Source organism: Labrus mixtus, chromosome 12, assembly GCF_963584025.1.
Source record: "Labrus mixtus chromosome 12, fLabMix1.1, whole genome shotgun sequence".
NCBI lineage: Eukaryota > Metazoa > Chordata > Actinopteri > Labriformes > Labridae > Labrus > Labrus mixtus.
The window spans coordinates 14473066-14499191 of record NC_083623.1 but is presented as its reverse complement, the minus strand read 5'-3'; the positions used below and the strand labels follow the sequence as shown (position 1 = coordinate 14499191).

The following is a 26126-nucleotide window of genomic DNA, read 5'->3' as shown; positions in this document are numbered from 1 at the left end:
TGCATTGCAATTTTGTCCTTCATGGTGAAATCTTTATTTAAATTCTCTCAACAACTCAGCTCATGTTCTCATGTCACGTCTGAGTTCAGATCTTACAAATATTTCACACTCAGGAAGCTAAGCAGCGCATGTGAAGTCATGTATTTCTCATAAATCATCTAAAAGGGGTTGTTAGAGTTTAGCCTGAGGTGGCATGCTGCTGTTGTAATTTGGTGCTCTGTGATCATTTGAGAGGGTCTTGAGTTTATATTTAATGCTTTAGCTGCACACTCTACTGCAACTACACTGCTGTGCGCGTGGGCATATACAGTATGTGTGTATGTGTGTGTGAATGTGCATGTTTGAATCTGCTTGTGTGTGTTTATCCAGCACACACAGCAAGTAGCAGAATCATGCAGCCACTTTTGGATTTAAAACTTGCCAGAAAAACACTGCAGTATTGCTGCCTTGTTGTTGCCTTAATTTTAATAGAAAACAATCTATAGCAATGTCTCCCTCTTTAGAGTCTCGGAATACAGCTGCACTAAAACAATGCAAAAGTGACATTGCCCTCTGTCTGCGCCCATGGAAGACTGTGGATTTGAGATTAAATGTTATCATTGATGGTGTTTCTAAACCTTCTGGTTATTTAAAAAAAGAACTTCCATAATGTCACAGAGCACCTTTCACTCCAAAAGAGAACAACAGGTTCAGGCTTCAACAGTTCCAGATGTCATTTTCAACTGGACATTTTTCACAAAAGAGTGAACAGACAGTGAAGCATGCGTCATCTGTTAATGGTTCCCCAATTTAGGTTTAACCACTGCATCATAAAATCCTTGGAGGGAGGTGAGGTCGCTAAAATAAGTGTAAGAGTGGACAGAAAGAGGGCTTCATGTAGATGTATGACAGAGGGGGCGTAAAATAGATCCTAACAGATAAGACAACATAGAAAAATAAAAGTGTGAACTAGTCAGCGAACATGCTCTCAGCCACTTCTGTTTTAGATGCTATCCTGATGTCTGCAAAACAGATTTTCCCTCGTCAATATTTCTATCATTGTCTCATGCTTTAAGTCTCATACAAACACTCTCACACCCTCATGTTTTCATTTGCTTTCTCTTATCCGCATCATTCTTATAGGCTGGAGCTTGAAGGCATCGTGTGGGAGGGCCTGTCTTAGAAGCAGGAAGTGGCCTTGGACAACGATTCTCAGGTCAATCCAGCTGGAACATCAGCTCATGGATTTGTTTTCATCCAACAAACCTGCCTAATCTTCAACCAAGCACAAAGCCTGCATCAGAGGACCTCATACACCATCTATTTCAAAGACTGGGTAAACTGTCCCTTCATATGCTTCTCCTTCTTCCCCTCCTGGTTTCTCTCTTCCCTCCTGCTCCTCTCCTCCTCCTCCTCCTCCTCCTCCTCCTCCTCCCTCTTGTCTTTCTTCTGGTTCAGAGGCACACAGGTAGTCTTGGGACTGGGACTGCGAGTGTCCCAGGGACTGCGATTGTCCCAGGGACTCCACTGACAAGCTTCGGCTAGACAGGATGCTACTGAGGCTGGACTGGCGGGCGCCTCTTGGATGGGTCTCAATTTCAACATGGACCTCAATATTGGTTCCTTCCCTGCAGGGACATAAAAAAACACATAATAAAATCCACTTAAAGCTGCCTGGCAATCATAATGTTAATTACTTCAGGAAGTTTATGCAATAAAAATGGCATTCAGTAAACATCTGCCACAGTCACATGCTAGACAAACAACAGGCTTATATACTGCAATTAGCTCTTTGGACATGGACTCAAGTATTAGATGATTTATCCATCTAAAAAATTAGGAATCCCCAAATTTATTACAAATTATCTTTATGTTTTGGCAATCCATCCAAAAGCTATCAAGACATTTCAAACTGAACCCACAGTGTTGGATGGAACAACATCACAGTCTTCAAAGCAATGCCTTCAGCAAGGCTAAAACTTTGCCAAAAGACAAAATTCACCTCAAAGCAAGCGCTTGCGTGGCATCGAGCTTTCCATCAGGCACAATTACAACCTCACAGTCTGATTGGCTGTTCTGCTGGGTGTACTGGGGTTTAGAGGCGTCATCAAACACCTCGTAGCTATCTAAATCTGGGGGTGTGATGCTTGTACTGGGGAGTACACCAACTTCCTGTACACTGACTCTGACTTCCTGGACGCTAGTGTCACTGGACGTTGGGTTGTTTTGACCCGTCCAGTGGTCGCTGACCACATGAGAGAAAAGGAGATCTATAAGAGAAGGAAAGAGTTCATCAGATCAAGCTGCACAACAAAACTAAAATGTACAAGTTACTTGTTTCACTAGCGAGAGGCTGGAGATGATTAGCTTAGCTGAACAGAGAGGTATAAAGTGGTGGGAAATTCAAAAAAATGCCTTCCAGCAAATCCAAGGCACACTTATGTTGTTTGTTTGAACCCCAAACAGTTTGTTTCTTAACTCTCATTGTTGTTGCCAGGCAACCAGCAAGATGACAGGCATTTACTGTGCTTTGTTTTTGCTCAACAATAAATATTTCCAGCACTCAAGTCCTCATAAAACCCCAGCTTGTAGTTTTTATAGTATTGTTTGTGTACTGATTAATCAACCAAGATGTAACAAAAGCATCACTAAGTTTTATAGGTGCTGGATTTTTTTTTGTTAACTGCTTCATGCTGCTTCCAGTCTTGTTGCTAAGCTAGGCTAGTAATCTCCTGGCTCCAACTCCATAACTTATAATGAAATGAGGTTGGTAGAAATGTCCTTATCTAGCTGTTGAAATGAAAGCCAGTAAATCGTTTCTCATAATGTCGTACTCACAGCTGGCTAAGTCCTCCAGTTGGATTTTATGTGTTTCAGGGGGCTCACTCTGCGGTCGACACCATCCATTTCTACAGAGCGACATGGGGACCACCCCATAGACATAAGTCAACATTAGAGGAACCCCAACACCTGCAGGAAAACAGAAACGTATATGAGAATTAAAAAGGCATTTCTTGCAAACATATTTCTAGGGTTTTTGTCAAAAAGTTCCTTTCAACAATTTGATTTCAGATACTTGAATCTGACAGACTGCTTACACACTGGATTATGGACTTCCCATAATTCAAGCGCACATCATCTACTAGTAGACCCCCCCATGCCTGAAAGATCCTTTCACCTTTTAATGGCTTCAATTTCCAAAATACAAATTTGCAACAGCTTTTTCATATTGCTGTATTGTCCAAATGAAACACAAGAGGGCGCCCCTTCTGCTTCACTGGGGCCCCCACGTAGGACAAATTTGCAAAAGTGTTGTTGGCAATTTAGACTCCATAGTTTTTCAATTTTGGTTTTACAAATAATGTTTGACAAATAATATCAGCACAAATATTTTCTGCAATCTCTTTTAATTGGGGGAAACCTGGTGTAACATTAATCATCAATTGTACGCATGTATTTGAATCTTCTGCTATCTCTGAATATTACTTGCAATTATTTATCAATTGGAATCATTTCATCAATCTAATTTAATCAGTCTGATCTTTGTGTGCTTTGAAAATAAATGTTATGCTATTCATATTTGATCTAAATCATTGTCGTCAGTCTGTTGATGCATATTTTCATTTATCAAAAGATGGTGCTGCTGTTTTTTATTTCATTTGGGATATTTCCTGGTTTATTAAAGTATATAAATGAATATGCATTTATTATAATGGGAGATGGAAAGACAAGGTCTTCCATGTACAATTCTGACAATACATGATAGAATACATAATACAATATATAAAGTAGTATATGAAGTACTCACTGATGGATCATCTGCTTTAATGTAAAGTCTAAAATACGAAATAACATAAGTTTGATTTCTCCCCGCTTTCCTTCATAACCTTCCAAAAGTGCTTTTGAAAAGGACGATGGGCAGCAGCCCCCCCTGTGCTGTGTGATTATGCAACCTGTGATTGAGATAGGAATTTGGGAACACAAAGCAGAGTGACGACCAAACAAAGGGACATCATTAACACAGCGGGAACTTGGACGCTAATGACACAGCAACGGGGTGAAACCAGGGCAAGAGGATGAGCCTGCCAGCCTGTGAGAGGCTGTGTGTGTATGTTGGTCTGTGTCTGAAGCGACAGGACAGTGAGCTGTGGCTGAAATATGAGAAACTAAATCACAACTGTAGGATGGTGAAAGCGCCAAAAATAACCAAACATATGATAAAGAAAGTGAAGCTAAAGTGGCAAACAGTCAAAAATGAAAATGGGGATTGTGATGCTAACAGCAAGCCGATTCTAGAGTCTGTTGGGGCATCTAGGCGAAAATGAATTGGGGGGGCCCTCCAACCAGCGTTCATAACCCTTATGTCTGCCAGCCAATGCTTACTCCTCTTCCTCTTATTTTCCTGTTTTGTCTCCTGCAGCTATTTTTCTCTGGTGACTTTCATTGACAAACTTTGGTTTTTCACAGCCATAGTGCATCTGACGCTTAGCAGGGCAACAAGAGTGAGTGCTGTCTGATGGGGCACTTAGGGAGGGTTCCGACTGTTTTCACATTTTGGGCCACTGCTTTGCTTTAAAGTTTGTGAGCCCTCAGGGGCCCCCTACTGGTCTGGGGTCCTAAGCAGTTGCCTGCCTTACCTGTTGAAAGGCAGCGTGTCTGGCACCAAGGGGGTGCAAAAAAGAAGAGCATTCCATGTGGCTTAATCCGTCTGACTTAAAGTGTGTGTTCTAGTAAAGATTGTGACACTGCAGCAAGAAGCTGTGAGGCTGCTAACACGTTAAGGATTTGTTTCTCGCAGCCAGGAACTATAGGTTACATACTCAAGCATCTAGCATGAGTCATCAAAATGCTACATTACACTTTATGTATGTTTGGTATTTAACGCATTTAGAAAGTTGCTTACCTTGCATACTCATGACACTTTAAGATTAATTAATAGTTTTGCCATTTGGTAAATCTACTTGTATGATGAATATGACACTCCTGCAGTTAGCTAAATTCAAGGACAGACAGGGGAATCAGGTACATAGGCTATGTCCTAAGCTAACAAAATCCAGCTGCTGACATCTCTGTGTGATTTGCTTGTCAAACTTTTTGCTGGAAAAGCTATTGTAAAGTAATTTATACATTTTTGTTTTTCAATTGACACACCAGGATAAATGTCCCAGGGTCGCCACAGGAATGAGGGAGCAGGGAGGAATTATGATAATGAACAGCTTTACACAAGTATACTCACATGATTATTGATGACAAAAACTAATGATGTAAATTCATACATGGGATATATAAATGTATACTGCCTAAACATGAAACAATTTAACTAAAATAAGCTACTTGCATCTGCAAAAGATACCTTCATATTAAGCATACAGATAGAAGAGTTGGGTCCTTTTTTGGGGGCAATAAAATATTAATATGCTTTTTTAGATATTTTGGTGTAGTTCATGGAAAAAAAATGTTGTTTTTTTCTCATAACCATGGAAGGAATTATCTTGCAGCACTCTGCTGATCAAACCCACATGGATCAATTTTATCTTGAATTACTTTTTTATCCAGATGAGTTCTCGCCTGAAATAGTAAACAGGAGCTCTATAATTAAAATTGTGTTTCAGGATCAACTGGTGGCTTTAACGACTGCTTTGTTATAAAATAATAACAACTCATTTTAATTCTCAGTCTGAAGGACTGAGGGCAGCCATATTGTTTGTAGTTCCTTACCCACAGTGACAGCTGCTATGACCGGCGACACAAACACTGACATCATCACCCCGCTCGCTACAGTCAAGTAGTGCTTACTTCCTGAGATATTGTTTTTCTTGCAGCGACCATGGACCTGGAAGGTAAATGAAACATAAATGAGATCATAGAAATATAATTAGTTCCTTATTGTTGTCTGCTTCTCTGCAGCCATCACTTATCCATGTCCATCAGTGCATGTGTCCCAGCATGCATGAGGGGAAATTAGGAAGTGTCCAGGTTATCACAGAGCAGACACATTAGGATGGTTTATATATTTACGTTAAGTACTATCTCATGGTAACAAATAAAACATCCAAGAGAGCTGTATAGAGCCAGTTGAGGTCCAGCTTGTTGATTGGCTGACCAGAACACAATCTCAACAGGTTCCTTTAAACATTAAATGCGAAAATGATTCAGTTTTTTATGTGATTCAGGATTTTGAGGCTGTTTTGTACCTTGCGGCCCATGTAGATTGGTATGCCCACAATGATGACTGGAATGGCGATGCCCGCTATGAGGGAAATGACCACAGGTGCTCCAAGCAACATGCCCACCTGCCACAGAACCTTGCGGGTTTGAGACCATGGCTTCTTCCCCCAGAAAGTACATCCTGAGGGACTGAGACACACAGAAGACACAACAGAGGGGAAACTCTTATCATGCAAAGCGTTTAGAAAATACATTTTGTTTATTAAAACCCGGAGCATTTTGAAACCTGTAATCTCCAGACTTTTCCTCTAGTTCACCATGAGGTCGACATTTTTTTATTTGAGTCTTACATGATAATAACTATCATGTGAGTTGCTGTGTAATTTAATTTTCCAAGATAAAATATCTTAATCTTAAAGCTCCTGCGAGGAACTTTTGGTTTTGTTGATTTTTGTGACCCCTGTGGATAAAGTGGTATCGCTCTTCTTTTTGCTGATTTTGTTCTGTTCATATTTATTGCTTTTTTTTTTTGTTTCGTTTTTTGTTTTTTTTTACAAACCAAAGAGAATCTTTGTTATGGAGAATGAAAAAAAAAGCTTCTTCAGCAGTGTGCTAGAGCAGCTGTTATTTGTGGTTGGTGCTAATAAAGAACTGTTAGCATGCTAACAGGTTAGCTGAGGATAAGGGGACCTAGGGCCTGATTTACTAAAGGTTTGCGTGTCTTAAAACGTGTGCAAACTTGATACCACCAGCAAAAAATGTACTATCTGATCTACTAATGGCCCGCAGTGAGGATTGCGTCTTTAATATGAGCAAAACAACACGCATTGTCCATTTAGTATATGTTTGGCTCAATGAATATGTAATATGGGCCGTTTCTGTCCTAGCGTGCAAAATACTGGGAGGAGAAAATGCAAAGAAGTTAAGTTAGTACACGCATTGCGATTGACCAAGCCTGGCAAAAACTGCGGTGATTATGAAGGTGTCTGAATTTAACACCTTTGAAAGGAACGTGCTAAACCAGGAGCACAGCGTTACGCACAACAGGCTGATGTTATTGTAATGAGGAGGAGACATATGGGGCGCCGATTGTAAAGTTGCGCACACTACAAATAACAACAACATTTCTCCAAATTTAGCCCTAAAACATCACTTTTTATTCACATTTAGAGAAATATTTGTGAACTTTGTCATATTTACTTTTGTGAATAAAAATGTAAGATAATTTCATTGGCAAATATAAATGTTAAATATTATATCTAAGAGTTAAATGTTATATATAAATGTTAAAAATACCTGATTCTAAATATTTAGCTACGTTTCTAAACATTTAGTTTACATTCTAAATATTTAGCTTTGATCCTATATATTTAGCTAAGATTGTAAATATTTATAATCAAAGCTAAATATATAGAATATAAACTAAATATTTAGCTAAGACTCTAAATATTTAGCAATGATTTCTAAATATTTAGCTAATATGCAAATTCACTCTACCGCCCACCGGAAGCACCAAAATAAAAGTTCAAGGATGCGATCCAAGCATTGATCCTGTGGCCGACAACGAAGAAGTAGTGCTTTGAAAACCCTGAATTGCAATTCCAATATTCTCCGCTAATTCGTTCGACATTTTCAAAATCCCGCCAGTCTCCTGTAGGAGTCCCTCAGAGCCAGGAGCATGACTGTTGGTTTTATTTTAACCCTAATAGTGCAGATCATTCTTACTCATATGACAAGTAGACCCAATCATGATCATCCTCTTATTTGTTAGGTCCTCGTGTTACAATGTTCCTGGATGCTAATATTGTTGCTGTTCAGAATTCACGAGAAAATAAGAAGATTGAGGGGTGTAGGTTTAAAAAGCATAACTGAAGTACAACATTCAAATGTTTGACCAAAGGGGAAATGCATCAAAAAGAAACATACACATAAACCTTTAGTAGCTCCTGAATATTTCAAATTAAGCAAACGTTGACATGGGGAACATAAATAATTCTCCCCTTCAATGCTTTAGAAACAAAAGCACTATTGTCATGCAGCTTCATTGCATAAACACAAAACAACGTTTTTTTGTTTATTTAGAAACGGCTGAAATGAATGTGTATTGACAACAACACAACACTATTATCTGTCTGTCTGATGGCTGTCATTACACCATTAGCTAAAACTGATGACCTCATCTGCCTTGTCTCTTCTCCTCATATTACTGTCGTTTGCAGCTACCAATCAACAATCTTACAAACTGCTGTTAGATAAATGGAAAAGCAGGTTATTTATGTCGGTATATGTGAAGTCAATCACTTACTGCAACGTTTGATGCATTAAGTGTCGCCTTCATGTTCTTCTTCAAGCTAGTATTGGACTTTGCATTGTAATTGTAACTGCCAACTAACGCAGTACAACACTGACTGATGCTGTTTGGTCCTAATGAAGCAGCAATTACATTCTAGGAGCAGCAGTGACAGTAAACAACACAAATAGCACCTTAGGTCTATGCAAGTTTTCAAAGCATGCATTTTACCGCAGCAAATGTCACCTTGAGGTTGTGAAAGCCTTGAGTGTGGGGAATTATGTAGAGATATTAAGGTTGCGCTCTGTTGCTCTGACTTGGCAGATTTGCAGTCAGATGCTAAAAGCTTTGCCCTTCTATAGGACACTCGGTGTAATATTTAGTGTGAAAGACACACAGGGATTAGAGGAGGGAAACATTGCAGAGGCAGGGGGATATAGGAGGAGAGGGGGTGTGAAAAGACATTAAAGGATGAGTAAACATTTATATCCACACTTTCAGTAGTTATACTTTCCTCCTCAAAAAGAGGAGGGGTTAAACTTTTACTTTAAATGTAACAGACCGGCCTGCAGCTAGTCTTGTAGCTTGAGTTACACATTCTCAACATTCAACACCAGATACAAATCATATATTGATGACAAGTCAGCACTGACTCCCTTCCAGGACTGTAAAAATCAATGAAAGCAGCTTGTAATCAATGATGTAATGCCCGAGTCTTCCTGACTGACCCATTTTAAAAAAAAAATCTGAATACAGTTTTAGAAAATACATATATTAATTATTAGTATGTATGAAAGTGCCTTCATGATGAGGCAAGTATATTCTGTGATTTTTTTTCCTGTGGAAGAACTAAAGAAAAAGTTCAGTGGTTTACATTTCATACTTGTGCCACCAGGCACTTTCTGTGCTAACAGTGGGATCAAATTGTGCTTCTCTTTCTCTTGTTTTTACGTGCAGCACTTTCTCTGTAGACACTGCTACCTAGATATATTATTACAGGAATCCAATTATTGATTTTTAATTTTTGTACATTATAATTACACTTCCTAATATTTAGCTACAAAAGCCATTGCTATTCACAATCACACCACAATAATCAAACAGCGTTGTAGGCACTGGCAATTCTATTGCAGAGCACCAAATGTAAACAAACAGCATGTTGAGCCATTTGTGTCAGGTGAGCTGAGTGTGGGCTGAGTACCTGAGGTAGTGCACGTCGGTGATCTCCTGCATACACAGCCAGCAGAACTGACAGGCACACACAGTGCAGTTCATACGGTTACAGCTGCCATCATTAGTCTTCATGATGTAGGCACCACAGCGAGGGCATGCTTTGATCTCCTCTGCATCTTCGGCAACAGAGTAAATATGTAAGCAGTGGCGACACGTTTTGCAATATTTATGTTGCACTTTCTTATATGTGATAAGAAATCCAGGAAAAAAAGAGAGGAAAAAAAAAAGGTTTTCGGTTTTGAAATAAAGACAAGAAGGAGGTAACAACAGTTGCTTCTGGTCTTACCTCCTCCAGGTTCTTCATTGAAGACGTACAGCGTGGAGGCGTCGTTGCTTCCCGAGGTGTGGCGAGCTCGCTGACGACGGGCCTGGTCACACGTCTGGTTCGGGTGCCACAGCTGCCGACAGTGGTAGCAGAACTCGGTGTCACATCCCTCACGGCCACAGCTCAGCTTGGGACACTCTGCACAGCCGTAGGCAATCACTGCATAGCTGAAAATGCAGATGAAAATGAAGTTAATGGATCCCTACGGGGAATTCACTGCTGTTAGTGTGTACTGCAATGTCTTGCAGCAGTAAGTTCTGATATTGCATGATCGCCATGTAATTGCATCTGTTCAGCCTGGTGAAGCACACAGAATTGTTCATTGTTGTCTTTGTTCATAAACATTTGTTTGCATTGTGCCTCAAAGAATCATGTTTCAAAGAGAGATACGACCATCAGTGGGATGAGTTTCCTGAGTTCAACACCTGATTGAAATAATCCCATGCTTTGATCTTGAACAGTCATTATGATGATAATGTGGAACCTGACGCCCATGGACCTAATCTTCACTCCTCAGAGGTGACATTAAAATAAATTTTAATATTTAAAAGATCATGTGATTCTGATCAAATACAAAGTGAAAGTGACTGAGTGATTCACGGAGCCTTAGGGATTAAGGCAGTGCTGCTCTACTGTGAAGTGCTTGAAAAGCTCCTTCAGGCTTTTCCATTCAGCATCTCCAGCCTTGTGTGGTTATCAGATTTATCTGAAAGGTAAAAGAATCAGACAGACTTGAAGGCAACGCACAAGAAGATAATTAGGCTGCTGCCTGGTTCCCACTCAAGTGTCAGTCTAGATTTGAAATGGTGTCTGATTCTGTGTTTGACACTTTTGGCTGAACAACAAAGCGTGGACTAGCTTTAAAAACATTCCCAGGTACCTACCTTTATCAAAAACCTGCAATTACTGGACAGTTTTGCTTTAAAGCCCTGCCACACTATGGATTGCTATGACATTACAAAAAACATACAGTACCAGAGAGGACAACTTTGGAAGGTTCAAAATGAAACATGTGTGATGCCACCAGACATTTAATTAGCGCCACCATAATACACCAATTGATACTTCTGTTAATTTCATAACTTGTGCTCAAGAATGAACATGCACGGAAAACGTGGAACAGTTTTACTCATTCCATTGATTTAGTTGGTGGCATTGGTGTGCCAAGAAACACAGGATTATGACAGAAACACTAGGACAGAAGAAGACTTTTAGCAGATGTTAACTAGGCCTGAAAATATTCTCTGATCAGCAATGCAATTTTTCAATAAGGAAAATGCATTTAACGCATGTATTAAGACTACAGAATTCACACATGGCACTCTGAGGGGAGAAACTGAATGCAAACTTCTTATACAAAATACAAAAAATACAAGTAATCTCTGCAAAGTACATTTAATCCATTTTTAAGACAATTTTAGGGGACAAAAGTTCAGATAAGTTGGTATGAGTAACATACTGTATATTTAAATAATTTAAATTAAAATCTCTCTTACCACAAAGCTCTGCAACTAACCCTAGGTTATTGAACATTGTAGGTATAGCCTACACATTATACCCAGAAAATCAAACCAAAAACGCTTCATTCCAGAGAATAAAAATCCCCTCAATTTCATCAAACTATAAAAATGATGAATATTATAGTAATTCAAAAATCAAAACAGACTTAAGGAATCCCATGTGTAATCCATGCAGTGCGGATTCTGTTTGTGTGCAGTTTCTTTTGAAACCATCTACAGTAGAATCAGTAGCAAAAAAAACATGACCAAATGTGCACACGTAGATACAAGTGTGTGGACACACAGAGCACACTTTCTCAGAGCCGACATAATCTCCCACTAAGCTTCTGTCACTAAGACCTCAAGGAATGTGTGTATGTTGGGAACATAATAATACACAAACCATAACTGAGAATGACCAGTTTACATAATGGGTCAACTCTTCTAAGGCTCTTTTATGTGGGAACCATTACAATTCAGAACACCCTGACCTCTACTTGTAAACATTTTTTATAGGTTACACTATAAAATTCTGCAGATTTTTTTTCACATAGGCTACGTTTGAAATGTGAGCTCTAGTTTCCCTGTTATATTTAATTCACCACAGCAGCAGACAGATTGGCGTATTGATTTTTCTCCACTCGTTCATCATGGCCAGGCTGTGAGCACTGACAGTCAGGGAGACAGACTGTCTACCAGTCCTTGTGCATGCATGTTTTTGACCACAGATATTCACCCAATACCCAGAACAACATGTGCACACAGCCACACACTTTATGATTTCCCATCAGCAGCCCTATCCTATTACTTATCCATAAATTGTTAAGCCAAGGATCATTGTCTGTACATGTTGCAAACAGCAGCAGAAACACGAGAGTTAACTCAGAACATGTTTTGTGGTGGTGTTTCATTGTGGTCTACCGATGCCGCTAACTTAAATTCACTGTATTCTATCAGAAGACGTATTCTCTCTGAAATGCTCAGGGGAACAGCTCAAATGCTTTCATTATGTTGTACTGCTGTTTTTCACAGCCTGTTGATCCATAACTGAAAATATTATTTCAAATTCAGAGACATATGGCCATATACTATTTACTTCCACTTCCTCATATTATTATCTAATATATATATTATTATCTAATATTACCATTAACATGATAGAAAAGGTGCACCTTAGAGCTAGCCTAATGGTAATTCTAGCTTATCAACAGTAATTTTAGCTAGGAGCTAGTTAAATAGTATAGCTGTTTGGACCTTGATGTTGGTTTTCAGTTATCAAAACAACATATTTAATTCATTAGGACAGCTAAATCACAACAGCTAACATGGCCATAGATCCAGTTCCTGGCTAACATCTCTAGCTGAAAACATCATTAGCTTGGAATCCTTGCTATTTTAATGATTAAAATGGAAGTATTTGGAAACCCTCAAATTATAATTCAGTGGACTCGTTCTCTCAGGCAGAATCCAAAGAAAGTGCTGGAGCACACAAATTACTTAAGACAAATTAACTTTGGTGCAAAGGACTAATGTTTCAACGCACTTTTTTGAAAACACTGTCGTCTAACAGTAGCTAAAACCAGTTTCTAGCTAACATAACGTAGGAACTGTTTTTTCCATAGCTGGTTATCACATGTTCTTTTTTCAACTATTCATTGTTTGCAGTTACTCAATCTACAAGTAGTGAAACAATAACACTTTGTCAGGTTTTATATGTACAATTTGTAACCTAAAACACAGCTGTACAACATTATAACTATTAACAGCAACCACAAGGAAAATGTCTGCTGTATGAATTTAGGGAATTGTTGATATTACTTATTAGGATGATGATGATTCTTCACACCAACCAGAACGATTGTGCAATGAAACCTGAAATACTAAATATAATCCTAAGTATATCAGGCACACCAAATGGCAAACTGATTAAAGGTGATTCTTCCTTAAAATCCCAATGCAGAAAGCTTGGTGTATAATTCACACCCATATTAGCCTTACAAGAAAAATGCTTTCTTCATTATTCACATAAGTCTGTTCTCTTTCAGGATCTGAAAAATATTTTGGTCGCAACAAAATGTTACAATGATTACAGCCTTGAGATTTATGCAGACTCAAAAGGAGCTTTCACTCGCTGACAGTTCATCCTTTGAAAGCTCTGTCAGTCATTCTGACAGGGGAAACTGCACCAGTTTTGTCTTCCAAAACATGAAGCAGGTCGTGGGTTTGACAGGAGCTGCCATATTGTAACACATAAGTACTGTAGGGTTCTTTTCTTGTCTTTTCAGGGGCTACAGAACAGTTAATTATTACTTTGTGACTTGAGATATTCATTTTTTTTTTTTTTAAACATGACAATCTAGAGATGCTGTTATTTGCATGTTTTCAGCCTTTCCTCTCCTTTAATCAATGATTTTCTACTCAATTGTTATAATGAGCTTTTTGCAAAAAGGTAGGTAGGAAACATTATTTGAAATAAGGCTGATTCTCACCTGCAGTCAGGAGCTGGACACCAGCGAGTATCTGGATCAGCAGCCAGGAAACGTCTCAGCTGGTACTCCTCAAACCGCTCAAGCAGTGCCTGATCATCCAGGATGGCACGAACATCCAGTGGCGCGAGCGTCTCAGGGCACTGCGGGCATGCAATGCACACCCTGCTCTCTGATATTTCTATGCGCAGGTACTGGCGGAGACAGTCGGAGCATGTTCGGTGAGAGCAGGAAGAGAGACGTGGAAAGTGGCAGCGTGGTTGGCTGAGCAGGCACAGAGGGCACTCTTCCAGGTGTTCATCCAGGAGCTGCTCTTGGGAGGAGGAGGAGAGTGACAGGACGCCAGTGGAGCCATTGCCGGCCCCACCCACGCACTCAGCTGTAGTAGCACCATCCTCGCCAGCTTCAGCTGCTGTTGCTGCTGATTGACCTCCTCCTTCTCCTCTTTCTCCTCCAGAAGCTCCTGATTCTCCAGCCTCCTCTGCCGTGAGTTCGAGTTCCTGTGAACAATCACAACGATCCAAACATGCATTAGAAACGTCCTGATACATTTGAAAAAGTGAACTTTGTGAAAAGAGCAATGCTCTCTCAAATGGAGCATCGTAACTGAAAATCACTCAGTGAAGGGGAGTGTGTATGTTGCTAGATACTTCTTCTATTTGGTGTAACTTGGTTTCTTGGCAACATGATTTCCCTAATTTACCAATTAATTAAATAAACACTTTAATGGATTTGGGCTATAACAGTATGTGAGTTGGAGGAAGCATGCAGACGCTAATACATCAGGAGTTAATCATCTACAGCCTCTCCTCAGGTTTCTACTTTCTTACGCAACAATTGTTTGGACATCTAGTTTTTTGCAACAGAACAGAACAACTAACATGTTTCAGTCTTAACAGTAATCTGAATAATTATTTATAACTGAACAACAAACTATTTAGTTTTCATTTTCTGACTTTATATAATGAAGGATGAAAACTAGCAATATTTTTACTGAGTCCTACATTTTCAAAGGAGGATCAGTAGATGATTGGGCAAAAAACGTTCAAAAAATTCATCCGTAAACAATCCTTAAATCTAACTTGAGAACATTTAAAGAAGCTATATTCAAGAAACCACGACAACACATTACACTTAGAAAAAGTACTGAAAATGTGTATGACCACTTTAAAAATATTTTGCAATTAATATAATTTAAGCCACCACTGACAACAATTTTTGTAAACTTAAAAAGTGCTGCAGATTTACTACAGACACTTCATCACATCTGTACAATATCAATTAATTTTTCATTTTAATAGATAGAGGATTTTAGGCAGTCGAAAAGTATACTAAACTGAAAAAACTGAATGTCACTGTGTTTACTTAAGCCATGATTACGCCAAAAACACCAAACAGTGCTGTTAACAGTCTGTCTCGAACTGGAAATTAAAAAACCAAAGGTAAACATTTCATTAAAACTACTAAATTGATCCTATTTGATTCGATGTGAAAAAAAAACAAGGAGAAAAAATACAACATGGATTTTCTCCCTAACTCCCACTTCTCAGTCAACAAAAACAGTGTTCCACAGTATCCCTCAGTTTTACCTGCTCGGGGTGCTCGCTCGGTGTCAGGGTGATGGCCACCTCCTCTCTGGGCCGGGCCTCCACAGACTTCTCGGGCATCGCCTCTGATTTGGGCTTTCTGCTGAAGAAGCTGAGGAAGCTGAGTGGCCCCGTCTGCTGCTTGGGCCTCTTCATGGTGTTGGAGTGGAGAGAGAGCAGCAGCTGAGGAGGGCAGGCCAACGACCATGAGCAGGATGCAAAAGTGTGTGTTTAAGTTTGTGTGTGTGTGTTTGTGTGTGTGTGTGTGTGTGTGTGTGTGTGTGTGTGCAGTGTGTATGTGTGGGCGGGTGAATGCAGCGAGCTCTCACGGCTCAGAGTCTTCAATCTGGGCGGCTGCTCTGCTGAATGTGGGAGAAAGAGCGGGAGAGATGGAGGGGTAGACAGCGGGGAGGAGGAGGTAATCCCTGCCTGACGGGGGCATCGCTGATATGGAGCCTGTCCGAGGCTGGGTCATGTGACAAACACTCTCTCTCTCTCTCTCTCTCTCTCTCCTCTGCCTTCTGTCCCTCCTCCTCTTCCTCTTCCTCCTCCACCTCCACTGCAGTTCCCTCGGTACGAGCTAGTCCTTGACTGGCCGACAGTGCTTCATCCTTTTAGGTCTTTTCTTCAGTCCTTTACCCTGGAAACAAACATCACAATCATGACTAAATAACCGTGAAACAGAAATGATAGGATGTGGATTTGGCCGAATATTTTCTTCTACAGAAGTCTATTCTTGAAAAGTGGAGCTGCTAAATCCATCACAGGCTTTGGCGATGATAAAAAAAAGATCTTATATCAACTTGTAATGACATAGAGCTTTACAATTACAAAGTCAAAAGAATAAAAAAAAAATACTGCATTCATGAATACTATGATTTGACTTTATGTTCAAAATGAGTATGATTACAAATGTTTAAAAAACTCTATATCAAATCAAATATGTGAGACATTTGAAAATGGATATTAATTATTTTCTAATTTGGTGGCCCTTTTCTCTTCAATGATTTTTCTTCTTCAGCACAAATTTAAAGAAAGCAAAAGAAAGGAAATTCCTTCTGCTAGACAAATGCACCCTGTGACAAAGTGTTGCAAGAAGCAAGCGGGTAATTCTTTGTTTTAAAGGTTAAAATATTATCCTGCCCTTCATGGATGCCATAAACATTATCAGACGGACTTTATTTAAACCGAAGCAACAACATAATAAATTAAATCAAAAAACAAAAACTGCTTCAGCCACGGCTTGCTCAATACATATTCTATTCTCTTCATATTTCCTCTCTTCTGGACGTTTATGATGTAAGATAACCTCTCTGTAAACCTCTCATACATGAATATAAATGTGTTATATGTTAACCTTTTCTTTGATGGAGTTGCATTACACAGAACAACAGAGGTAAACGGAGCATAGCTGGCTCAATCAGATCTGTTTCTGTGCTTGTTTCACTTCATCATCATTAGCAACTTATTCATATTTAATTACTGCAGAACAACTGCACATAAATACAAGATATATTATGTATGAAACCATGTGCTCAGTCCCTCACATTAACTGGAAACCTGAGCAGACACAAAATCTGAATGTTCAAAACCTGACCTTTTAAAAAGTGTTACAAAAACAAGACATTCAAAAAATAAGCTTTGCCATTTTCCCTCATTAATCCCTTTTTTATATATCCCTGGAGATCCATTTATATGGAGTAAACCTTAAGAGTCCCTGCGACCCGGCCGCAGACATGAGCAGCAAGGTCAGAGCTGTTAGACACAGCGAGCGAGCAGATGGGTGAAGGGAGTTGTGACTGTTTGAGGGAGACGGAGGGTGAGGAAGAGGAGAGGCAGTTGAATGACGGCACAGATTACTCATTCTGTCTCGATTAGTTCTCAGTGAGCTTTCATAATCAGAGCCAGAGAGCAAAGAGAGTGCGAGGTGATTCATGTAGGCCTAGACCAGTGGTTCTCAAACTATGGTACGCGTACCACCGGTGGTACGTGGGCTCCCTGTGGTGGTACGCAAAGAAATCTCCAAAATATAAAAAAAACAAACCCGTTCAGCATAAAACGCCAATTTTTTTTTTTTGTATTTATATCAAATGTGTTTTTCCCTCTAAACTAATCTAGTTTTTGCAACAAACAACTTTAATCTGTTCAATTTATGCTCGCGCACAGACATAAACAACAACAGGAGTACGCCTCGTGTTTTGAAAAGTTCCACTGGATATTCCTTTATCGTTCAGTACTGAAACAACAGCAAGCAGCTGTAGGCCTACAATAACAGATATTCTGTTAATGTAGGCCTACATTAACAGAATATCTTCTTTTTTTTTTTTAAAGGCAGTTTTGCTATGTTTGAACGCAGAGACTTATAATAAAGCGGCGCTGTTTGCACCGAGCCTGCGGAGCGCGCGTCTGCACTCTCACACGCTCGCTCTCTCAGGCACGCAGCAATTTTATGAATAAATGAAAAATTAAATGAGAACAGGTCGGAAATATACTTGGGCCCAGGTATCGTGTTTGTGCGGGAAACACTGGAGACGAAATATTTCCAAACAGGTTGTTGGTATAAAGTTGTCATTTTTATTGTTCTGCACTTTTGTGTGTGCAAGTTCTAGCGCTAGCCCTTAGTAGTCCTATAGTGTGGCTGCCAGCAGTCAATAATAAATAATATTATTTTTATGAATTAATTTGCCTCTTGCGTAAAATGTGTGTAGAAATAGGCCTACAGTGTATTTTAACGTCTACCATAATGGTGGTACATGGAGAGCCAAATATTTTCGGAGGTGGTACGCAGTCTAAGAAGTTTGAGAACCACTGGCCTAGACCAATTAAAATAGCTGTCTCCATATCGCCACTACTTCAGATCAGACCATGGAAACCACACCAGATACACTATCATGATGGATAGCCTTTGTAAAGATGGAAAAAAAAAAACTTTATCATATCCCATTTTTCACCGCAATTGGCAGAGGCAGGTAATGGTTTCAGTAACTATGAGCTCCATCTTTCTTTAACCAGAGTTGCACAAAGCGTCTGGATACATGCAACAACACAGAGACGAGGAGTTGGAGTCGTATTTATATTCCAGTCCTGTGGATATGTACAAATCGACATGAATAGCACGCTGTTCTTGCAGTAGCACATCATTATATATGGTAATTTGAGAGTATAGAAAATACATCTTTTGCCCTTTGGCAGCATAACCTGATAATTAGTGTAGATATTCTGGATGCAAGTTTTTTTTTTTTTTTTCCAATTGTTGCGCTGCTGGAAGTACTGCAACTGTGTGTTCAGCTGAAAAAACAGTGAGCCCAGCACATAAGAACATATCAAAACTACTGAAACCAGGGCGTGTTTGGTGTACAGTTTCTCGTATTGTGTTTAATGCAACAATTATCTGTTCAACATGGCTTCCATTTGTCATTTGTCAACAAATAACTCTTAAATGTATCCACTGAAAAATGTATCAGTGAAACATTACAAAAAGTACATCTTCAACAAAAAGTTATACTCATCATTTATTCATATTTTAATTGTTATATTTATATTCATTTAAGTTCTTGCTTTATTTTTTGGACCAAAACACCAAGACAGATTCCTTGTATGTGTAAATGTACTTGGCAATAAAAAACGATTCTGATTCTGAAATCATTGTTTTGGTTCACAAAAAGGGAGAGAATAAAATAAACTGGATGAAGTCTTTGAAATAATGTCTCGTTTTCTCAGTCCAAAATCCTGAAAATAGCAGTTCCTACTTTTGAGATTCAGCGATTATTAAACCAGCTGTTGATTATTTTTTAGTTTATCGATTAATCAGTCAGTCAATTGTTGCAGCTACATTTCTCACAATGAACAAGATGAAGGAACAGATTCATAGAGTATAGAGTTTTGCCAACACAAATTTGTTAACGAGTCTCAAAGGGCGAGATTACACATCTTCATCTTTGGATGCAAACAAGAAACAAAATGGAATGGCATTTGATTTGAAGAGCCCATACCCAGACGGTTGATGCTGGCATTGCTTCTAAGAAAATGCTGGAGACAAAATGCAGAACACAGAAACAAACTTGCAGCTCCAGTTTCAAGTTCCCTTTAAGATCAAACAGTCGAGTTACATTTGGAAACAGCTGTGAATCCAGCTGTTTCTGGTCTTTTCGATCTATGATCATAAAATCTTGATCCGGTATTAGTCCAGTTCAAAATGAGCTTTCAGACTTTTACATTGTCTTTCCTATTAAGGGAAGCCTTTGTTTGCAGACACAGCAGTGGAGCAGTATGTGTTGAGTGAGTCGCCCTCTGTAGAAATGGAAAAACTGAATTCCCAGCAACAATACATGTTTTTTTAGTTTTTAGTTTTTATCAAGGGTATCTTTTCTGCAGCCAATCCCCATAACCTGTTTCTGCAACAATCATATCCCACTGGGACTGACTTACTTAGCCAAAGCACAGGATCCAAAGCAGCAACCTCTGTGATGAACACATCACTGTGCTGCTGTTTATTTATAGAAATGATTCCCACACATGAAGACATCAAACGCACATATAACACATTCAAAGGAGCTGAGCTTGCATGCAGCAGCATGTATATATATCTATATATATATATATATATGTACCATCTCTACACATTCAAGTAGACACGCTCAAACACAGACACGCACACAGATGCATGTACAGGAAAACACTCTCAGGACTGAGTGGTTTTTTATGTGTTTTTGATGGCTCAGTAGACTTTAAGGCTCATCACTGCACACTAAAAACGCAGATAGTCAAGTTATTAAAAGTGTTGATCTGCACAAACCTTGTTGATTTTTTTTACACAGTAAAGTAAATATGAAAGATAAGCGGGCAGAAAGACCCAACCCAGTTTGAGAAAGTATGCAGAGATAAGGTAAGTGCTGCATGGTTATAGAACTTTTGGTATAGCTTTCTTTTTTCTATCTTCTTTTGTCTAAACCTTGTTTTTTATAATAGATCATTTTCGCCTCGTGAATCCTGTGCAGAACATCTTTTGCATTTTTATAGATCATCGTCTCGAATCAGATCATCTATCAATCAAAAAGTGCTGACATCCAAACACACATTTTAGATATGTGGATGAACAGACAGGAATAACAGAAAACAGTCTTGGTAATGATATGCTGTTCGTTTGACCTTTGGATTTGCAGAAATGTAATCGAGGTTTAAGTAGGCTGACTCAAATTGAAAAAGACTGAATATAGTAACAAGCAAAAACCTAGACAAATAACAAGCGGTCTGGGAACATCAAGAGTCTTCATTTAGCATTTTTAAATCTAAATGTCCCAGCACAATGTCTTCAATCAGTAAAATGTGATTTGAATAAAACATGGTCTTGTTTGACTGTTCGCTGTAGAAACCAAATAAAGTGCGAACACGTATGAACTCGCAGAAAAATGTTTTGGAAGTAGTGGTGGAGCAGATAAAAGTTTGTTCTCATGTAATAGTTTAAAGACTTAAAGAAGTGTTGGGCACCCTCACAAAACACGAGGGACAACACAGCTTACATCACAAGGCCCGGACCACAGATGTTGCTGGGAAAGAGAGGGAGCATATTCAGTTTACAGCTTAATGCGTTTCTTCTCTTGAATGTGTGTGTGTGTGTGTGTGTGTGTGTGTGTGTGTGTGTGTGTGTGTGTGTATGTGTGTGTGTGTGTGTGTCTGTATATATGTATGTATGTGTGTGTGTGTGTGTGTGTGTGTGTGTGTGCGCGCGTGTGTCTGTGTGTGTGTACAGTATGCTGTAAAATTCCCCCTGAGGCCAAAGACACTCTTGAAGACTTGACCTCTCCTCTTTCCACTGGATCCCTTGCTTTGATGTTTCATACTTGACTCCCTCACACAGACTGAACAGTTCACTAACACAGACTTGTACACAAATTACAAATTCTTAAAGTGTCACTGGGGATTATGGGGAATAAATGTACAAATACAAAATCTGGCCTAGAACTTGTTTTCTGTGTGCTAGAGTACAAAGAGCTCAAACACGTATTCTTCTCTTTTTCAAGAAGATGCTTTTGGTCAACTCATGTGTCACACTAGATCAGCTTTTAATGTGTAGAAATGCAGAATGAATAATAACCTGCTGCTGCTGCTGCTACATGCTTGAGAAACACCTACAGTTCTTCTGAGAGTTAAGTTGCACCACTGCAGAAGGGAGAAAAAAATCAATACTGTTGAAGTGAGTCTCATGGGAGGCAAATAACCCACTTTAGTCCTGAAAGACAAATCCTCAGAAGAGTAACTCTTACTGCAGTGTTTCCAGTTAAGGGGGGGGGAGGGGTTATACAATAAAGTAATCCAGACCATCCTTTCTTAATTTGCCCAATGAATTTAAAACAGTAGAAAATTTAACAGTCTTTTTTTTCCACTAAGGCAATCCCTCCACATTTTCAGACTCTGTTTCAGTCTGCACTGCAGGAAGTGGCTGTTCCCTGTCTTTCTATGGGGGACTTGAACAAGATGGCTGCTTGACCTTGTGACCTTACGAGTGAAAGACACCATGTCGCTACATCAGCTTGACAAAAAAAAAAAAAAAAAAAAACAGCGCTTCTGCCTCACACACCTCAGTCTCAATTTACGGCAGCGCACCCTCATTTCTAATTCATTTCTAACAGGCAGAAGGAAAGTGATCCTTTGGCCAGCAGCATCACCACAGATCATTACATAATGCACTAAGCCTTTGGCTGGAGTCGTGTTTTCTTACCTACTAACATGATTCAGCAGGCTAATTCACATTTATTTCAATCAAACAACAAATACGTCACATCTTTAAACACATACATAGAATAAAGTCCAGGTGTGTTTGAGGTTAAAAGGAGAATTACAGCAGTTTTTCCCATGACATAAGCCTAATGATGTCACAGGGGTTATCTAAGTTCAACATGAGCAGCCCAATTGTCTCCTGAGCACAGACATGTAAAAGAACACCGAGCCCTCAGTCCTGCTACATTACAGAGAAAGACTTACAGATGATTTATTTGTAGGCATGTTTCCAAAGTTTAATATGTTTCCATTTGAGGTTGTTTCTTTTTTTTTTTCTGCATCTCTTTACAGATGTTTTGCATCTCTTCGTATGTAACTTTGTTTAGCCTTCAGTATCTTGTTTTCATTCTGTGTATTTTCTCAGCCAATTTATAGTAGTTGTCTACATCTCTCTGGAGTCCAAATCTGTCTCTTTGTAGCTGTTTGCATCTCTTTGTATTCGTGTGTATCCATGAAGCTGTGTGTGTCATTCTGTTGTCTTTTATGTCTCTGCGTTATGTCTTTAACCCTAATTGTCAATCTGAGTCTACTTGTTTCTCTCTTTGACATTTTGCTATCATTATCTGTCTCTTATTAGTCCCACTTGTTTCTTTGTTGTCAACCTGGACATCTCTGTAGTTGTTGTGCCTCTTTGTTAAGGCAATAGACAGGTAATTAGACCGAATCTTTGAGCTTAAGTTTAGGTCTAAGGGACTCTGATCAATTTGATCCCTGGGCCTGTGTCAGGTAATCCATCCCTCTATTTTAGGCGTTGTGGCAATAAACAAGTCTCCAAATTGCGAGATAAGCCACGTGTGTGTTAAAAATGTACTTCAAAGGTTTGGGAAGCATGGACATTTCCCAGTATAAAAGGTCAAATAAAATGAGGCTATACTGTAGGTTTTAAATGTAGTATTTAGTGGTTTTAAGGCTTGACCCACACTTGTGACAGAAATGTGATTATCTTTGCCTCTAAAGGTTAACAATTCCTTTTCCACTTTCCTACTTTGACCACGATCTTCTTGGGTCCCAAATAGCTTTTAACACTTTCAGTGGATGAATGAGGGTCCTGTTACTTTTACATTTAACCTACACAGATGGTTGGCATCGCATCAACAGAACATTATATTAAATCCAAAATCATTTGAAACTAAAGGCAGCTCTGAAGGTTTCTTTTTTTTCTCAGCACATTCCTCTACTGCATTCGTTCATCGAATCTGGACAAAATGTTCAGCAAGTAATCCAATGCATGCAGAATAATTTTTTGATTACATTGTTGCGTGCGAGATGTCAGACATCATTGTCAATAGGTTTGAGCAAATCATGTGACATCAGATCTGCCTCTTGCTGAGTGATGACAGATAAAATGACAATGACAGATGGGTTTATTACACAACCAGCAGCATCTGCCTAAATCATTTCCCCTCGTTTTGAAAAAAAACCAAACAGAAAATAAATAGGACACCTTTTCCCTGAATTTTGTCCTCAGCATGAACCGTAATACCATTTCATCACTTCACTTTTGGGTGTTTGAGGACACTTGTTAGGAAGCTGTTGCTATGCACTCAGTGAACAGAGAAGGAGGTCAGTTTTCTAGTCTGATGAGCTGAGTTGTGCCTTTAGCGGAGGGAAACCTGATGATACACCATATTAAATATCTGTTCATTGGACACAAGCCCACATCAGCAATGCGGGTTTCAGAGGCATATGAGTGACCTCAGCACAGACACACACACACACACACACAGACACAGACACAGACACACACACAGACACACACACAGACACACACACACACACACCTGTACTCCGCGGCATCCTTCACCAAACGATTCTTCTGCACCATGTGGCGCTTAACAATCTCTTATTGACCTCTTATTTATGTTATTGAATAACCACAATAAGAATGATACAATTTGAACATGACGTGTTATCATTGCAACTAGTATCCTCTCGGACTGTTATAACGATGCTGCATGTATTCTGAGTGACGTAAAGATTAACCGAATATTCGATTAGGGCAGGCCCTGCAGGTTACATATAGGGGATGCACTTGTACATTTAAGGTGCTATTAAAACGCGCTCATGATATGCAGCCTTGCAAAACCTCCCCATTAAAAAAAAAATAGAATATTTTCACTTCCTTTCAAAAAAAAATAAAAATTAAAGACAGGTCTGTCTAGGACATCAGTATGCTATTACAGGGAGTGGCATGTTAAATAGACTACGTATTCGCATTCAACTCCACCTCGTTATATCCATCAGAGACATGAGTAACAGCGAGAAATTAGCGGTCAACATGCGGCTTTGAAAGTCTGCAGATAAAACACAATAATTTCTATTACGTAAACGGTATCTTACCTCTGTGTGCGGCGCCTTCTCTTTGCAGCGTAGAAATCAACAACTGACTCCTCCCCTCGCACTAAACAGTAGCAGAGAAATCTCCTCCTCCTCACTGCCGCACAGACAACACGCTGTATGTCGCCGCCAGCGCTGCATAGAGGATGGGAATCCAGCGGTCCATGCAGATGTGGTTTTTGGTGCAGGGGGTAGACCCGGGCTGAGGCAGAGGAGAGTCGCGGTGAGGAGGAGAGCCGTCCTCAGGTTCACAGCTGACTGACGGCTGAGCTGTGCGGCGGCCTGAGGGGAGGCACACTGCGGTGACACGAACCAATGAGATGACGCAGAGACCCAGGATCTCCTATTCATAAATGCCCCAGTCCCATCCAAAAAAATAAAACAAAAAACAGGGGCTTTCACATGTATTCAGTGCCAAATGTACACACATGCCCTCTCTTTTTAAGAAGTTGTTTCACCCTCCTTATATTAATTCTTATAAGTTTTTGACAGGTAATATGATTTTTTTTTTTTAACTCAGGGGTTTCCGAAAGTTCTTTAAGACGTCCTTGGTATAAACGTAGAATCTGTGATTACAATGTTTTTGGACATTACTTGATGATTTTTGTGTTAAAAATGTAAGTTGAAAAATGTTGGGTGTTTTAAGTTAGAAATTGCTGCCCCTGTATGTTTGCACTTTTACATGTCGAAGCAAAAAATATCAGTGAGGAAGTTATTATGTTTCGTTTGAGGAAGATAGATTCAAAAAGTGTGTGCTACATGACTATGCACAGTATTTTCTTTCTTTTCTTTCTTTTTTTTTTAAAAAAGGACCACAATCTATTTTTTAAATATATTTTGTGTATGGGAAGGTGAAGTTGTGGAAGTAAAAAGGGCTGAACTCATCAAGCGCTCTTTGAGCAGAGCAGCAGGGGAGGATCAGTGCCTGGCATCAAAGGCCATGTGATATATACTCAACGAAATAGACTACAACATATTTAAAGAATTTGAAAACATAGCAAAGCATGACTTTAAAAATGTAGATATTTGAAAAAAGTAAATGAATTCTCAAACTACTAGATTTCACAGCAGTGGCTCTTTTGGAGGGAAAATGTAGCACCAGAAAAGTTGTAATACATTTGTATAGCAGCCAGAAGCTAAAGTGTAATACTATAATGTTACGTTATTGTCATTAAAGATTGAAAAGAGGAATGCTTTGTTTAATACCAGAGGGATGAACTACATTACAGACCACTTTTAACAGAGAGGCATGGCCTATAGCAGAGCTCTGACATCTCTGGAAATGGGTTGGACAGAATTGCTTTAGAAATTATGTCCAGTTTAAGTTTGTCCATGACACGAAGCAACTTACAGCTAGAAGTATTTTAGCTTATTATGAAACAGGCTGAAATCAACATAAAAAGTAGGCCTACAAAAGCTTACTTACTCTTTACTTACTCATGTGCA

General features: G+C 39.3%; 1 protein-coding gene across 2 annotated transcripts; it reads right to left on the bottom strand.

Moving 5' to 3' along the window:
• Window positions 1-10: 10 nt before the first annotated feature.
• si:ch211-278j3.3 (E3 ubiquitin-protein ligase RNF19B) lies at window positions 11-24862 on the bottom strand. 2 transcript variants are annotated; one of them, XM_061052166.1, is made up of 11 exons: window positions 24684-24862; window positions 15896-16206; window positions 15570-15749; window positions 13984-14480; window positions 9957-10162; window positions 9639-9786; window positions 6174-6336; window positions 5698-5812; window positions 2818-2949; window positions 1982-2249; window positions 11-1607 (listed from the first exon to the last, which is right to left on the bottom strand). In XM_061052166.1, the coding sequence occupies exons 3-11, from the start codon at window positions 15720-15722 to the stop codon at window positions 1289-1291; spliced, it is 2001 nt and encodes a 666-aa protein (XP_060908149.1). In that variant the 5' UTR covers window positions 15723-15749; window positions 15896-16206; window positions 24684-24862; the 3' UTR covers window positions 11-1288. The 2 variants fall into 2 exon arrangements, with proteins under 2 accessions (XP_060908149.1, XP_060908150.1); XM_061052167.1 differs by having other exon boundaries at window positions 9639-9780; window positions 15570-16206.
• Window positions 24863-26126: the final 1264 nt, after the last annotated feature.

Excerpts from the sequence above, each read along its gene's own strand:
- si:ch211-278j3.3 (XM_061052166.1), bottom strand. The coding sequence starts at position 15,722 with ATGAAGAGGCCCAAGCAGCAGACGGGGCCACTCAGCTTCCTCAGCTTC. Across the intron at positions 14,481-15,569 it reads CGAGCGAGCACCCCGAGCAG|GAACTCGAACTCACGGCAGA; the intron begins GTAAAACTGAGG and ends GATTGTTCACAG. Across the intron at positions 6,337-9,638 it reads ACCGACGTGCACTACCTCAG|TCCCTCAGGATGTACTTTCT; the intron begins GTACTCAGCCCA and ends TGTGTGTCTCAG.